The sequence below is a fragment of the Crassostrea angulata genome, chromosome 7 (assembly GCF_025612915.1).
Source record: "Crassostrea angulata isolate pt1a10 chromosome 7, ASM2561291v2, whole genome shotgun sequence".
NCBI lineage: Eukaryota > Metazoa > Mollusca > Bivalvia > Ostreida > Ostreidae > Magallana > Magallana angulata.
The window spans coordinates 959,408-976,749 of record NC_069117.1 but is presented as its reverse complement, the minus strand read 5'-3'; the positions used below and the strand labels follow the sequence as shown (position 1 = coordinate 976,749).

At 37.0% G+C, this 17,342-nt stretch overlaps 1 protein-coding gene across 4 annotated transcripts; it reads right to left on the bottom strand.

Moving 5' to 3' along the window:
* Positions 1–792: 792 nt before the first annotated feature.
* LOC128193035 (calpain-15-like) lies at positions 793–17,319 on the bottom strand. 4 transcript variants are annotated; one of them, XM_052866213.1, is made up of 13 exons: positions 17,217–17,319; positions 9,821–11,747; positions 7,382–7,590; positions 6,716–6,899; positions 6,329–6,473; positions 6,131–6,200; positions 5,777–5,902; positions 5,499–5,660; positions 4,917–5,078; positions 4,360–4,550; positions 3,956–4,110; positions 3,337–3,515; positions 793–3,209 (listed from the first exon to the last, which is right to left on the bottom strand). In XM_052866213.1, the coding sequence occupies exons 2-13, from the start codon at positions 11,708–11,710 to the stop codon at positions 3,029–3,031; spliced, it is 3,654 nt and encodes a 1,217-aa protein (XP_052722173.1). In that variant the 5' UTR covers positions 11,711–11,747; positions 17,217–17,319; the 3' UTR covers positions 793–3,028. The 4 variants fall into 4 exon arrangements, with proteins under 4 accessions (XP_052722173.1, XP_052722172.1, XP_052722174.1 ...); XM_052866212.1 differs by lacking the exon at positions 17,217–17,319 and adding an exon at positions 13,814–13,948; XM_052866214.1 differs by lacking the exon at positions 17,217–17,319 and adding an exon at positions 13,428–13,751.
* Between the last annotated feature and the right edge of the window lie 23 nt (positions 17,320–17,342).

Below are 17,342 nucleotides of genomic sequence, written 5' to 3'. Positions count from 1 at the left end.
TGTCAATACAACAATTGACAATGGAAAACTTGATTCCAATCTTTCAGTCATTGACTCGTCTAAAGGATTGCATTGATTACTATTTCGTGATATATCAATATTGTATTCTATAGATCCGCAACAATCATTTCCGTGCACTTTCCAATCCTACTGAAAGATTAAAAAAAAAAATAATTTGTAAATAGTCAAGAAGTTGAATCTCGTGTTCATTGATATAGCTGCTGACCGATATACCAGGGGGAGGCCGTGAGTCGGGTTTATGTTACATCACATCTCTTACAGTACGCTAGGGCTAAACAAACTGAATGTTTTTCACTACATACATGTACTATAACTTGTTGTATTTATTGTGGTCTGTCATTTGTTGTGAAATACAGTCAATTGTAATCAACAGACTACGTGTACATGTATGACGTCATTGGAACTAAGAGAAAAATAACCGAAATATTTATTTGAATATGTTAACTCCACTAAGTAAGCAAAAGCGATTTTGTCACCGGTACTTCGATGTCATTTCCTGGGTAGATAATCTCAATACGTTTTATCGTAAAGTGAAACAAACCCCCAACTAGTTTGTAGATGGCATTTGCTGAAATACCTTATCTATACCATGGTAATTGTTAGAGTATTAACCCAACTTTCGTAAGGTTACGTAAATAAAGTGCACGAGTATACTGTTTATTTATTACTTGATGTTGCTCGATGAAATGATGAAGCCTGCCTCCTCTATACAGTGCAGTAAGGGAATGCGACTTTGAGAGTATTTAATAAATTAATTTAAATAAAAATATCAAATGTACAAAAAGACTTTTATTATAAAAATCCTCTGAAATATCACATATTGCACAACGAAATTATTTCAAGTAGTAAACAAAAACAGAAATAAAATTCACAAATCAGAGAAATATGAGAGCACTATGGATATGTAACAGACACTGCACACTAGCAAACTACTGTGAAGCCTCAACCCCCCCCCCCCCCAAAAAAAATAAAATCCCTCATAAAAAGGTGACTGTACAAAAAAGACATGACTAAAAATGATTGAGATCTCATATTTCTCCACAATAAAATAAACTATAAGTAATGTCTTACACATTGCTCCATACTACCTGTATTTCAAAGAATAATCTATCATAAATAGAAAGTTCTACCTTAAAAATGCTAAGATTTCCCACTCTTATATACAATGAAAATAACTTCAAGTACAACCTTATCTTGACCAAAATATAAACTTTCAAGTTATTTTTGTTAGGGTGCCATCCTATCAAGGTATATAATGCTTTCTGTAGCATCCTCTGAGGTAGGGAGATTGACAATGCCAGTTTCTCTGTACATGTGCATTCTGTATCCCTCTAAATCTTACATCTAAACTAGCAAGAGTGATACAAACATTGCACCAATATATGCTTTTGAGCAAGTCAACAATTTTGAAAATGTTAATCCTAGCTTATAACACCACAGCTTTGTAAGTTCCTTAAATTCACTACATGCACTGTGCAACCTTAATATGACAAGTATAGCATTAATAAACATAAACTTCATCCATAATCAAGATTTAAAAAAAATATATCAGCATGTTTCTTCTCTCAAACACTTGTTTTAGAATTTGTCCTCCAACAGACATACACTATCAGAGTATTCTGCTGGTGATATTTCTTGGACAGTGGCAGTTGCTATGGTGACAGTGACCCCTAACCTGACTCTGAAAGTATATTTACCCAGAGATTACACACATGTACATCTATATCATATAGACCTGTCTGAAAAATAAATCAAACCCAGAACACTCTGACAATACAGTTGTTTAAGAGATCACAACCACAGGCTTGATAGTGCTTTGATGTAAAGTCCTGTCACAAGGCAGAACTTGTGAGATTTGCTGTAATTAATATTATAGTGATAAGTAGTTGATTAAACATCTATTATTCAGTGTTAGGCAGAATAACGGTCAGTTTAAGGTCAGTTATTCACAGTTTAGTCATCTTAACCATTTTATACAGAATTCAACACCTAACAGTGTAAATATTTGAACTATCTGATATCAATAATGACTTGGGGTAACATGATAGAAATATATTCAAATAATGATGAACATAGTAAAATTCAGTGTTTAACATTAAAATGTTTAGTAAATATTTATAATACATAAAAGAATTAATTAGATAACAATATATAGATAGAACTTTGTCTATGTATAACATTGAACCATAATCCCTGGATCCTTATACGAGGGTTGTCCAAAAAGTTCGTATATACTTAAACATCACAAGAACAATGCTTCAATGCCAAGATAAAAAACTAACAATAATCAAATGCCATGATGAATAAACAATTCTCCATTGTATTGGCTCAAGAGAACCATCACTCCCATGTAATAATGTGCTAAACATTCCAACATCAACCTGTGCGTAACACACTAAATAATCATTTTTTATACTCAATTTCACAAGTCCAAAAATAAAAGCTAGCATGATCAATAAGGTAGTAATGCAGGAGATTTACCTTACCAAGTTTGATAAAACAAATAAATGCAGTGATTTGTATAAAGTTAAGAAAGTCGTTCTCAACCAGACTAAATAAAGGAACACTCTCTCTGTTTCATGATTGTAGGTCAGAATAGAGTTGTATGGATTTAGGAAGGCCTTTTAGAATGGCATAAAAAGGAATAGCATATATCACTAACTTTATCATTCCTGGAGGAATGGCAACACTGATGTATCTCGTCTTACCCTAGTGATCTAACCAAAGTCATGTTGTTCAAAGTTCTCTCCTCGAATACTGAGGTAGATACATGTGCTACATGATATCTATCAATATATATTGATATGTCACGTCCTGATGCTAGGAATGCTTTGTCAGTGGTTCATTCGGTCAATGGTTCAGTTGCTCCATCAGATAAAGATACAGATAACAGTCATACTGTTGCATAGCCTGAAGCTGACACACCCAGACAATACCACCAGCTTGTGTTGTTGAGTCATCAGTTGACATCCATAGAGGTCACAAAGATGCCTTCCCTGAGGTCTCCCTACAATGGCCGGGGTGCATGCAGCCCTTCTACGTGTAGAGTGAGTGGAGGGTCGTGGTTGACTCCTGCCGCTGCCCAGTCTGCTAGTCCGGTGGCTGACCAGTGCATGCGATGAATCAGGCGCCGAGACAGATGATAGGACGCACTCCTCTCTAGCTGTGACAGCACCATGATCACTTGCCTGTGGAAGTAAAAGGTTCACAATTAGTTTGACTGCCTCTGTAATCTCATTTTATTACAGTAGGCCTGATAGGCAAGCAGGGATTCAGTGAAGCATGGACAATCTGTGGAGTGAAAGAATAGTATACCTGTGGAGAGGTGGGACAGAGTCGGTCGTGGTGAGACTGCACCGCGTGGACACCACATTAGAGCTGTCCACACAGTCACACTTGATGTGGAGGCTGCGGTCACTGCAGCGGTTCTCTACCACAAACAGGCCACCCGACCAGCCGTGCATCAGTGAGTACACAGACACCGTGTCACGGACCTAAATATAGACAAAATAAAACATCATGGTTCATTAATCAAGTTATTGAGCTACATGTATAACTTAGATATGTAAACTTGAAAAGTATAATCACGTTCCCTTTAACTTAAGTTCACTAAAGCTCTTCTGTCAGTGATTCTTAAGGAAAGGAAAGAGAAATAAACCTTTAATATGTTTTGTTATTAAGTTACTGTCAATTATTCTTCAAGAAAATCAAGAGCTTCAGTTGACAATGATAAAGAATGTTATTCTTAATGAATTCTGCATTTTCAAGGGTGATTTACATGACTGGATACTCAAAAGAATATAAGGTTGTACCCCCTAATGTCACCCCTTTGTTTAAGGGAAGTATGTGACTAAGTTGCTCACTGTACGGTTGTATACATGTATAGAGATTATGTACCCCTTAACATGCACATGTATATAGAGACTATACCTACCCCTTCGCATTTGCCCTTGGCCAGGGCCAGTTGAATGACCGCATCGGACAGGGCGTACTCGTACTTCTGGGTCCGTGTCTCTATTTCCTCCACCATTATCGCCTTAGAACTGTGGACCGATAGGACGTAACTGTACCGCTCACTCGGCTTTGTGGCTGAAATTATAAAAATGAAAACAAAATAAATACACTAGATAGAGTTAATTATAAGTGATTGACATTGAAAAACACGAACAAGGTTATAAAAGACACATCCAAGGCAAACTCTACTCAAAAACATCGTGATGTCCAGTAACGCCTCTTTACATATTTGACATGCATGCATCAACAGATGAATAATTGACTCCAATTATCAATAGCATTATGTAAAAGCTTAGTTGTACATTATGTGTATAAGCTACTGACACAGAGTCCAGATGTTGAAGGTGAGTGGGAGCACCACGTACTCCCCGGGCTCCAGCATTGTGTTACAGCCCACGAAGCTCTTGATCTGACGGTTACTGCACGCCACCAGCGGACCAAATGCCTGCACCCCATTAGGGGAATCCCGGAGGATCAGTACACAGAGGTCAGCTGGATTCTTGTTGTCGTTACTCCTGTCAGGGGAAGATAAATGTGTCTGTCAGTAAGGGTACCGAGCTTAGGGAGGGAACAGAAGGTTACCGGGGTGTCATTTATCATAACCTGAAGAAATCTTGTTCATGTCGCTGCAGATACCAGCTATTGTTATAAAATGTTATCTTATTCACAGCTACACAATGAATAATATCTGGTTTGTCATATAGCTTTAAGTCAAACTTAAAGTAATTACTTATTAAGTATGACCAGAACAATGAAATACATGAATGCGTTTATTACTAATTAATTCTCTTCTAAAGTAATGCCACATGACCTCGGGTCTTTCAAATGAAGCTCTTCCTAGACAGGTAAAATAATTATTGGACAGGTAAAACATTTCTGACCTGATTCCTTCCTGGAACACGCCCACCTCGACTTCTGTTGTGTAAAACACAGTCAACTTAACCATCTTGAAAACCTCCCTTGCATTGGCTGGAAATGTTCCCTCTACACGAGTTTCCCTCCAATCAGGTCGCACCTTACAAATGTCTACACTGTCAAAGTACCTAATCAAAATAAACAGAATTTGAGCAGATGAATAACTGATTCAGAAGCTTTTATAAAATTGTAAAATATCTCATAAGCATTCAAATTATTTGTATTCTCTGTGTTATATGCATACAACAGTATGGTTGCTGTTTAAAACCTATAGCTATTTAAAATCAGGTATGAATGAAAGATGCAAATAGTATTAAAACTGTTCATAAACCATGTATTCCCTCACATTTTTGTGATAATTTGTTCCTGGTGTATAAAAGATGGCACGTAAAAAGTTCTGACATTTATTAAGTCCATAAATAACAAAACTGTCATCAGGAAAAGTGATTTCTTGAAAAATACTTTTGCCTGTAGTAGAAATGGAAGTACTTATATTTTTAACTTAAAGATACTCTTGACTAATAGTTGAGAAGTAGTTCTGTTTTTACTTGAGGACGTCGTCCAGTGCCATCCAGAACACGCCCGATGTGTGCCCATACAGCATCAGGTCCTGTTTGGCCCGCGTGCTGATGTTGGCCCACTTAGCAGAGTCATCACTCCAGTCCCCATTCCAGGAGAAACGCCCCCAAGGATTGCGCAATCGCAATAGCCTGCACACAAAACAGTGAGAGAGATCTCTTATCATAGGAATACAAGGCACTACTTTTACTTAAGTAACTTTACATAGACTTGACTCCCCTTTGACCAATGTCAAAGATTTACTGACCTATTTCCGTCAATGTCCTTGACATCCAGTATGGAGTAGGCATGTCTAGGTCGCAGACCTTTCTCCTCATACACCTTATCCTCCGTCTTCATGTTCCCTCCCCCACAAGACGCCCCCATCAGGAATCTATCAATTGATCAGTCACTGAAAGGTTACTTGTCAAATACCTTGTACCATGTATTCAAAGCTTTTCTGTTTAACAAGATTAATATTTCTTTTTTCAAATGAAGAAAATGTAATACATTTTTGTATATCATAATTTATACTTAGTAATTGTATTAAAATTAATTTTTAAGTGAATGTACATTGAGAAAGTTATAAATATGTTCCATCACACCATAGAAAGGAACCTACCTTGATTCTCTGCAGCTTAACAGTTTGGCCCAGATCAAATTTGGGTCAATCTCTTCTTTTTGTGGTCCAGCTAAGGAATTAACAAGACATTATTATGAACGTCGTATGCCGTGATTTTCCTAAATCTGTAATTTTTTTCAATAGATGTATCTATGTAATGGTCTATGTACTGAGCCTATTGATAGCTCCCCTACTCACGCTGCAGTTCTATGTTGTCACAGGGGGCACCTGTGAGAGTGGCCAGCCCCTCCAAACACTTCCCTGCCACAAGGCTCTCATAGCTTCCGTGTAACTTGGCCATGGCTTTCTCAATTAGTGGGACCCACAGCTGCTTTCTCTTAGCCTATAAATGTATGAGATAATTATTTAATCTATTTCAATCATTGATTACTGTAGAACATCTGAAATAAAGCAGTGATGTTGTTGTAAATGTCTGAAAGTGTCAGATTTTTTGGTAAACATCTGTGAGAAAAATTTTTTATGGTATATATTTGTAAAACTTTTTGGAAAACATTTGTGAAGATATTTAGCAGATATTTGTAAATTTTTTCAGTATTTATGAAATATTTAGCAGCTACGGCTGACCTGGGAGAAGACGAGTCGCTTGTGATGGTCACAGGGCAGCAGGTCGTCAATCAGCACAATCTGCCATTTGCCGTCCTTACAGAGCCGGACCTGGTACGCCCCCTGGGGGCAGTAGTCCTTAGTCAAGATGATGCTCTCTACCAGTTCTGGACGCTCAGCCAGCACAGCGAGCGCACTCAGGAACCTAAAGAAAAGGCAGCCTTAGATAACTAAACCTCACCAGAACCATTATAATGATTGTATCACCAATGTTGTATACGGTACACCTGAACATATGAGTGCAGTACATTAATGTATTTATTTTTCATGTTGGACTTTCTACATATCTTGAAATCTCTTATGCTTTCTGGGCTCAAATTGAAATAAAATCATCTAATCTTCCTTTTGAATCTACTCCGTTTCAAAAATTTACCAAAATTTATAGTTTCTTGACGTTGCATTTACCAGCAATTACCCATAATTCCTGCTATACTACTGATCAATTACCCATAGTTCCTGCTGTACATACAACAAAATAAAGAATTCCTGCTGTATTTTCCTTTTTTTATTCAAAATTCATGCTGCTCTTCTCATCAATTACCTAAAATGTATCTTGCACTTACTAGCAGTTTCCCCAGAATTTATCTTAACTTACCAGCAGTTACCCCAGAATTTATCTTAACTTACCAGCAGTTACCCAGAAGTCCCTGCGAGATGTCATCTGGTAGGGGTGTCCTACACACTGCCCACTTGACTTTTTCATCCCCGTGTCGAGGGGCAGCTATTTCTGTGGGCCTGAGCCACTGGATGTACGACTTGGTGAATGGTTTATTCTCATTCAGGAACACAGATGTAGGGGCGGGAGGAAAAGAGTCGTCCACAAAATGGTCATTGTGCTGAATAACAAAAATATACATAGTGACCGAGTTTTCAATCATTTCAGTTTGACCATACCACATTGATAAGAAAAACTTTTAAAAATTATTATTCAATACATATTTATTCATGTATTCAAAAGCAGTCTTTATTTTCAAAAGAAAGATATATTAATATAATAAATATTCTGAAGGAGTCAAAATTTGGAGGTTAAATACATTATTAAATAAGCATTCATTTTTACTTCCAACTCACATATCAATGGTAATTTGATTTCAATGTCCAAAATACCAAAGTTCAACTGTTACTAGAATGTGGGTCAAGAATAGGGAAATATAACATGTATAATGAATGTAAACAAATCATATAGCCAACAATTCTAGGTGTAGTCTGTATGTGTTGTAGACATGTACTGGGACAAAGTCAGTACAAATACATAGACTGTGTCATAAATAGCCAGTAGAATGTGCTGAGAGCCTGAGACTGAATACAGTCCATACACTAGATATGTACAGGTAGACCGTTACATGACACAGTCTATTTAATAATCAGTACAGGTAGATTGTTCATTAAAATGTGTTCTGTCAAAAGATATGTTTAAAATATACATATTGTAGACAAGGTGAGATATCGGTGTGATTTCAGACAGACCAAGTTAGGTTATGGGACTCTTATAATGGACCATCTTTATCATTAGGGTGTAACAAATGGCTGTCATTCTCCGTACAAGTGATTCATCCCTCCTTCCCCGGGATATTTGTTTCACTGTTAAATGTCTCCTCAATTTCTGATGAATCAGGTTTAAATGTCACAGTTGATTGTATCTTTACAAGGGACACATTTTCACGGCTAATTTCACTGTCATCGATTCCCTCTCCCATTAAATTTCAAGTAGATAGAAGTTTATAAAAGACATCAAAAATCAAAGTATAAGTAAAACTACAAAGATGAGTGATAGATCATATTTCTGCTCCTTGATTTGTACAAACTTTCTACAAGAGTGACTTTGGGGATAATTCGGTCGTTGAGCTTGTGTGTACGACTCATACACCTTTGTTCCCTGTGGAGCAGAAATAATGCTCATTGCTCAACCAGCACAACTTATTGTCCATTTAATGTGCCCAATTTGTTGTTTAGTTAAATATGCCCAATTTGTTGTTGAGTTAAATGTGCCCCATTTGCAGGCTGGGAACTTTTGAATGAACAGAATTAGTTTCTTTGTAGAACTTCTCTTCTCAAGACACTGTTTCTGTAGTGTTTGGCCTAGGACTTTTATTCATAGATTGTTGGCTGTATGTGCTCGTTATGCCCTCTTTTGTTTGCACACTCTGCACTAAGAGGGAGTGGCCTGTTTAGAAATGAATGGATCGGCCACAATTCAATAATGCAATGAGTTTCTTACGTCACACTCTAATAGTAAAACCAATACAGGTAGCAACTATATCATTACAAATAACACAAATCGCTGTATACTTATGCGTAAGATAGATAACTGAAGCACCTCGGGAACTCTTCAACAAAGCAGTACAATATAAATATGTTTTAAAGAAGTACTTATTCTTATGCTTAATGGATAAAATATCATATGATGATTTCATGAATCTTCAAAAATGTGATAATGAGCTCATTCCTGACAGGGCAATATACTGTAGTTACTACAGCTTAACTAATACATAGTAACTGTTACACTTATCTTAACTAATACATAGTAACTGTTACACTTATCTTAACTAATACATAGTAACTGTTACACTTATCTGTACAGTATCTACATGATCAATGCTTTTCAACATTTGTCATAATTTAAAACATTGTAAAATATAGTAAATTGTTTTCCAAAAGTACTCTTTACTATGTATATTCCTATTTCTGAATGTAAAATTGTGTTCAAGACAATACATGAACATGTATATGAAACGCTCGACTTGCAGAGTTTTAAGTACATGTATACTGATGTATCAATGTATATGGAGTTTAACCCTTATAATCTGGCCACTTTAAAGTGATCTGACTTATGTGTTTTTCTAACATTATACTAACTGATGCTATATACTGACTGTGGAATCATTTGATTTCTAGCAAATGAAGTGAGGGGCTTTAGGAGTATGAGAATTGTGTTTCTCATCAGGAGAAATCTGGTATCTATAGAAATATTTCTTATTTTGACCATCCTGTAGATTTTGGTTGTAACAAGAACAAGGTCCCATGACATTACAGTAGAATACCTGTCACCTTTGACCTTCGACCTACCTGTCCACAGAACAGGGTGATGTGCTGCCACAGCTCCAGCGCCTCGTCCTCCTCGATCTTACGGATGTCGGCCATCAGGGAACTCGGCTGTCGCGTGAGCGTGATCAGGTTCGGGTCGAAGTGTTTCCTGTGGGACTTACTACTGCCACACATCTGACAGTCGGCCATCTTGAGCGGATTCTTGTAGGTGCACTGGGAACATGACCAAAGCTTGTCTTTCTCCAAGCTCTTGTTCTTCTCTTTCTCCAGGCTTTTGTTTTTGCCTTTTTCCTTTTCTTTGTTCTTTTCTAACGATGATTTAGGAGTTTTATCTTTGTTCTTTTCTAACGATGATTTAGGAGTTTTATTTTTGTTTTTCTCTAATGATGATTTAGGAGTTTTATCTTTGTTCTTCTCTAGCGATGATTTTGGAGTTTTATCTTTAATTTTCTCCAGTGATGACTTGGGCGTATTGTCTGTTTTTTCCTGTGCTGATTTTGACACCTTGTCCTCCTCCTTTGATGGTTTGTCTTTCTCACCTGCCTTTCCTTGCATTTTGTTTCTTTCAGCACTGTTCAACTTCTTGGCATTGCCCATCTTGTCAGATTTAGCACTCCCTTCCTTTCTATTGGCTGCGTTTTTATCAACATGCCTTGGACTGTCTGTTTTAGGTTCGGACACAGGGGTAGTTCTTACATCAAAAAAAGGATCCAAATTAGAAACATTCCTTTTAAAACCACATGCAGCACAGGATGCATTTTCCACTGGATTGTGTAATGTGCACTTATCACAACTCCAATAGTTACTCATATCAAGTTCTGAAGTTGACCTTCGACCCCCACAAATCTTGCACATGCGCTCCACATTGGGGTTATGGAAGGTGCAACGGTTACACACCCAGAATCCTTTGTCCTTCTTCTGCTCCTTTTTCCCGGAGTCAGGCGACTCTCTGGGAGAGGAGTGGACTTTCTTTATTGGGTTGTGCTGAGGGGTAATGGCAGGGAACTTTCCATTGGGAATTTTGGCTCTACCCCGGGGTATTCCCCCAGGAATCTCTCCCTTCTGACACTTTGAACATTTCGGACACCAGCTAGGATTACACGCGAAGCTACAGACAGGGCATGTCCACTCCCTACCGTCCTCTATAAACACTGGGTCTGACTTGGCTCGGGGATGGTGAAGCTTCTTCCTGGATGGAGCATCCACAGAGGGTTTGGGATCTGGAGGATTCGCAGTGGCTCCCCCTACCTCTATCTCTGACTCCATTCCATCAGGCTCGCCTCGTTTACTGGTTGTTGGGTACTCCACTTTTTTCGCTTCAAACTCTGACACAGAATCCAAAGTCGGTAACTTAACTTCTTTTGGATATTGACAAACTTCGCAGTTTTTATTTTTTGCTGAGTTTTTGAATGTACACTTACTACAGTTCCAGAATTTGTCCTCATTCTGACCAATCACATTCTTTGTTACATCTTTACTTTGGCCTATGCCATCTTCTGTTGCTCCTTTGTCATCCCCTTTACAGTGGTTGTATTTAACAACGTACTCATCATCATCATTTATCATGATCACTTCTTTGAATTTATTTTCGTTACAACTGATACAGTTTTCCACTTTCCCTGAGTTTTTCATATTACAGTTTCCACATTTCCACACATCATCCTCCACATCCTCACCATCCACTATAACTGGTTCCTGTGAGCTGGTTCCCGGCCCTCCTACAGGAGATGGCCTGGTTGTGATGGGCTTTGATCTTTTGACCCTAGTTTTGGGGATGGCCCCTTTACTTTTGTCCACAGAGTTGGGTTTTCTGGGTACGTGACAGGCTTGGCAGATGTCTATCAGTTGGCTGTTGCTAAGACTACAATGGCTACACGCCCAGTATCCATCCACTTCCATTGGCTCATGCATCCCTACTCACTCCATCATCACCAACGTCAAAGTCTCTCTGAAATGAAAATTAAACAAACTGTAATCTTATTAAATTGTAGATGTTACCAACTACATGCAATTTCATGCACAACAAAGAACCAACCTGCATAAATGAAAGAAAAAACATGTTTTAAACCTCACAGTAGATAATGTCCCTGTTTAGAATTGAGAATAATGGACAACAAATGTTGCCATTTACGTCCACGAGACAGAACTTGTTAAAATTCCACATGTACCATTATAAATTCACCTCACATACAGCATTGTATACCACGGGTCATTGTAAAACAAATGCTTGTAAAATTTAATAACAGACATAGAGACGTGTTACACACAGTGCTGTAGCAATCTAACTGTTCCCGTCTCTCTATACCTGTGTCTATGAACGGCCAGTCAGACACTACATATACAGGCCCCAAGCCACTACATGTATAAAACTACATGTACAGGGTAATCCTCAGTAGAAGTCGAGCTGTTTGAGGATAAAAAACAACACTGACTACTGATGAACAGATGGAGGTGATTGGTCATCCCCTTGAAGGGAGCCACGCGAGACAGACGATTGGTCATCGCCATCAAAGACAACCGCATGAGACAAATAACGCTAAATGACTGCACATCATCAATTCACGATAAAACATCGCACTTACTGTACAGGTTGACACTTGGTGTAAGCCCATCGGTCGGTTTTATAGACATGTACCTAATTTCCTCATTCAGAGACCGTCCTGATTAGGATTAAGACAAAACAGTTAATCTGTGCCCGCAGTCACTCATTAATAGAATTCTTTTAGAGGTTTATGGTGTAAATTTAAATATATTTGCGAATGCCACACAATTTTGAGATGAGTGAGGGGTTTAAATTCTAATCAGGCTGGTGAATTTCTACCATTACCCGATTTTTTTGTGGTTAGAAATTGAATAAGAATATAAAAAGCTAATCAGTGGTACCAACTTAAACCTTCTCAACATAAGGTTGCCCTGGAGTGAACGCTGGAATTGCTGAATTGTTTTAACTTTGTGGTAGGTATATATACACAGATAGGGCACTGCTTGCAGATGTTTGTTAACAATTGACAGCTTGATTAATCAGGTGGACAAGAAAGAGATAAGTAAACATAGACAATGGCTGCTCCACGGACCACCGTGTCTCTGTGATTCTCCACTGATAGGACAGTCGTCAGATTTCACCCCACCCCTGTCTTCACCCAGAGAACAATACCACTGATCACATCACCAGAAATGACAGTGCACATAATTTACCTTGAATAATATCGTTTTTTAAGGTTGACAATATCTTAGGAATCTTGAAAAAGACAATACTTTGTGAAACAGATAGGCAAGTTTTCATACCTCAAGTAATTCCAGTTAAACAAATGTATATATGATGTAGATCCCTGTGTTAGAGACAGTTTTTTGAGCTGTTGGGTCCTAGAATTACATTGCTTGAATTTCTTGGAACAGGACATTACCTATGTTATATAAATAATGAGAAAAAGTTTCCATACACCTGTCTAGTGATCAGATTCCACAACACGTCATGTCAACCAGGTATGTACACCAGGTAGAAACCTGAAACAGGTGTACAGGAATTTCCAGCCCCTCACTACCTGATGCACTTTTGATAAACAAATCAACCAAATACTTGTAGATCACAATGGACCCTTGGCCTGGGGTCATCATAAAACTCACATACCTAGTCCTCAGTTAGCGTCCAGTTTACACTTCAAACAATTAGCTCCAATAACAAACCATAGCTTGTTTATCAAAGAAGACCAATGTTTGTACTTCCTCCCCCAGAGACACAAACAATGGAAGGTGTTTCAATACGGTGTGAAATTTCACGAATGTCCGCTTTGTAAGGCAACATGTACAGAACACCTCATTAAATTTTCATTAATTTATAAACTGTTACAGGTTATTTTCCTTCAATTTTTGACAGTTCTTGCAGCACAGCAATTTGAGTATGTACAGCAATAACAGTCAGCTGAATACACATTATTCATTACAATACACAGCTCCAGGTAAAAACCTGTACAGGTGCACAGTCATTAGTCAGGCAAAACAAACGGCGCACATTACCTGTAAAGTGAAAGTCTCCCTCCTAATTGTCACAGGTATTCTATGGTACTACAGGGAGGGGGGAGGGAGCCAAATTGTCAGACTTGGCAGTGAGTCGGTGCTGAGAGCGAGAGTGAGACTCTGTACACAACCAGCGTGTACTGTTTACACGGATGTACTACACTGGTGGCCAACCAAGCTTAAAGGTGGTAAATTTAAAAGGACGCGATTAAACCTGATTAAGTTCTCACAGTCGAGCAAATCCATGCTGCATTCTATAGATTTATTGGAGGAATATGTGAGAAAATATTTCTATTACAGCCCTTCAGCAAATGGTCCATAATTATTTTTTACCTTAAGGCAAATAGTCCAGTTAAACAAAAGCTCTAGCAAAAATTCTTTGGCCGCATTAAAATCATGCAGGTGAAGAAGCATAAATTTATTTCACCATGATATAAAACAAATACTTCATCTGCAGTATGCAGCAACTGCATAGTATATAATTTCCGCAGCATTTGCAAAATTATACAAACAAAAACCAGTGCAATAATTATGAATTAAAATGTTTGGATAAGTGTGATCATATTTTTATCCTCAGTATATTGATATTGACTATATACATCTATTAAGCTATTGATGAATATTGATGAATTTGGAACAAACCTCACTGACACAAGATTGCCACTGAAGAAATCCATGCAGAGCACCAAATTATCTCCCTTTTATTAATGTCTAGCTAGTGTGTCAATTTTACCACCTTTAGTTACTACAACTGTCCACCCTAGGAAACCTCTCTATCAGCAATATTTCTTTGAGTCCTATCTGACACTAGCAAACACACAACTTTCTACTGTAATTAATAGCCAATTTCAGCATAAAACAAATCCTTTCCTTCCCAAGGAAGGTGTTCGTAGATTGGTCTCTGTCAGGTGTCAGCTGACCGTGTGATAATTAACCGAGATCCACTGCCTTGTGAGTTGTCTCGTCATAATTCACAATTTCAAACCAATTAGAGGATCAATTGCCATTAATTTCACAAAGTATAATTTCCTGAACACTTTCCTGAGGATTAAGATTAATGTAATGTATTATTATTGAAGTAAAATGACATAGATAACTCAGAAAAAAGCATTTTTTTATTGGCATATTGTAGATATTAACATAGTAAGGCGGGGGCCTACTGGAAAGACATCATTATCTTATACACTGTATAGATAATATACAATTGCCATAGAAAAATCAAAGAATTATTGTAGTCTAGACCCTGTGGTAATGATTGAGCAGTGTGTGATTGAATGCACGTATAAAGGTTTTGATTTTGTACAGTGGTCAGTGGTAGTTGGTAGGTTTGACAAAATTAATGTGTGCTGCTGATAATATTGGTGTAAACAAATTCTCAGAAGCTAATTAACATGTGGGGATATTAAAATCTAAAGTCTATTTTATAAAAAAATTAAACCCATCGAAAAAGAAAAAAGAAATCATATTGGGCACAAATCCAAGATATCTTCATTGACATGTCCTCTCATTTTCCTAGATAAATTGACATGAGCATGATGAGTGAAAACAAATTTCTACAAGACATTCATAATGGGAAAATCTAACCATTGGAAGTTCTCTGCATACCTTGAACAATTCTCAAACAAATTTTATTATCTAGGTGCTTTTTATTTTTATTTTTAGACACATTCTTTAGCCAAACAAGATGGATCGAGATCATGGAGCTATTGGAAAGAAACATCTTAAGGTATCCCACGTACTCCTCAATGTTGTTGTATCAAAATTTTCTTGAGAAGTATATCATTGAAATCTGTAGACAAAACAAACCTAAAAAATACAAAGATAATGGGGGATCAGTATCCATCCCTCTGAGTTATGGCCCATTTAATTTGACCTTTTTGCACCTAAAATGCAATTTCATCCTGATTAGGATTTGTTGTTAGTATTTTGATTATATAAGCAAACTTATTTCTTCAAATATTGTTTTTAATTATGCACAATGGTCACACTGAATAGAGGGATTACGAAAAAAAATTGTACAAAGCTGCATAAATTTTTGTGTGACCTTTTTGCACTAAAAATAGACAATTTCTTTAATAGTTACAATTGGATTTGAAATAAAAACTGTTTGAATATCAAGAATTTTAAAGGATTAATCAAGTTTGCCTAAATATGTATTCAGTATCATTTTGACATAATATAACATGGGGGTCAGTGATGTCAAATTTTAGATATAGGGCTTCAAAGGTAAAATTCTCGCAAAATTTGGCTTAAAAAAATTCAGACATGTTCTATATATATGCATGATTTTATGCTAAACAGCTATCACATTCTCAAGATTTGATTCTGTACATGTCACACAGAACCTATAAAATATGTTACAAACCTATCAAATGTTAAAAATGTGAATAATGATTAAAGTATGATAAAAAGAAAAGTATATTGAAAATTCATAAAATTGCTTGTTTCTGTCATTTTCGTCTAAAAAAAACCTTCCGCACGAAAAAATAGTTCCCCAAAAAACTTGTTTGTTTCTTGAATTCAAATGCATTTTCTTTATGAATGTTGCGTAATAATGAAATAATAATCTATCTGTGATGATTAAATAAATAAAATCATATTCATTTTAAATATAATGATCATCTGCGCAATGAAATCAAAACATGAGGAGTGAGATACCTTAAGATTTTATATCGTGGCTGTTTTTACATAATTTTTGTTGGACTCTGTACTCAGAGGTTTTTAGGAATATTGGACAAAAAGGCAAAATATGTCAGGATGCGACTACAACACAGAGGAAGTTGAATCCCACAGCCAGCCAGATTTCAAAAGTTTCATTATATTTCTTGTTCCTAGCTGGGAGACACAAACATCAATAAAGTCCTGCAGATTTGGAAAAAATCCTAGTTTTCTACTTCAGTCTTAACTGATACATATAATGGGGTTATATATGTGATGATCACACCAGTTTGATCACATGCCCCAGATAGCTCAGTAGGTAGAGCCCCTGTCCAGAGATTCAGGAGGCCGTGTTCGAATCCCAGCCTGGTCCGGAATGATTAATTTTTCAGCTATTTCTTTCTTCTCTCCATAGGTATTCATTGAAATGAGACAGCTCAGTGGGGATTGGATAAATTACCCGGTACTTAATTCAGGTGAAATATTTAAAAATGTATTCAAAATAAAAGACCATTCTCATACAAAAATCCTTCCAGAGAGAGATTTAACAAGGTACTGTACCACTGTGCTACAACATGGTAAGGGACCTTACTCAGCAACTAACTGAGCCAGTGAAACGTTTTGAGGTTTTGACAGTTTAAGTCAGCACTTTGATGAAGACGTTGAAATGGTAATCCGTTAAAATTATTCTGGAATTTGAATATCAACAATTAATTTCTTAATTATATGACAAAAGTTAACTTACTGTTGCTACCATTCCCGTTTTCGTGTCTCTAGACAGCACTTGTCTATTTTCTCTTTCGGTATCTATTTAAAAAAAAAATTTCATTTGACAGTGAGAAATGTTGGCATCCAATCAAAACGCTCGTTA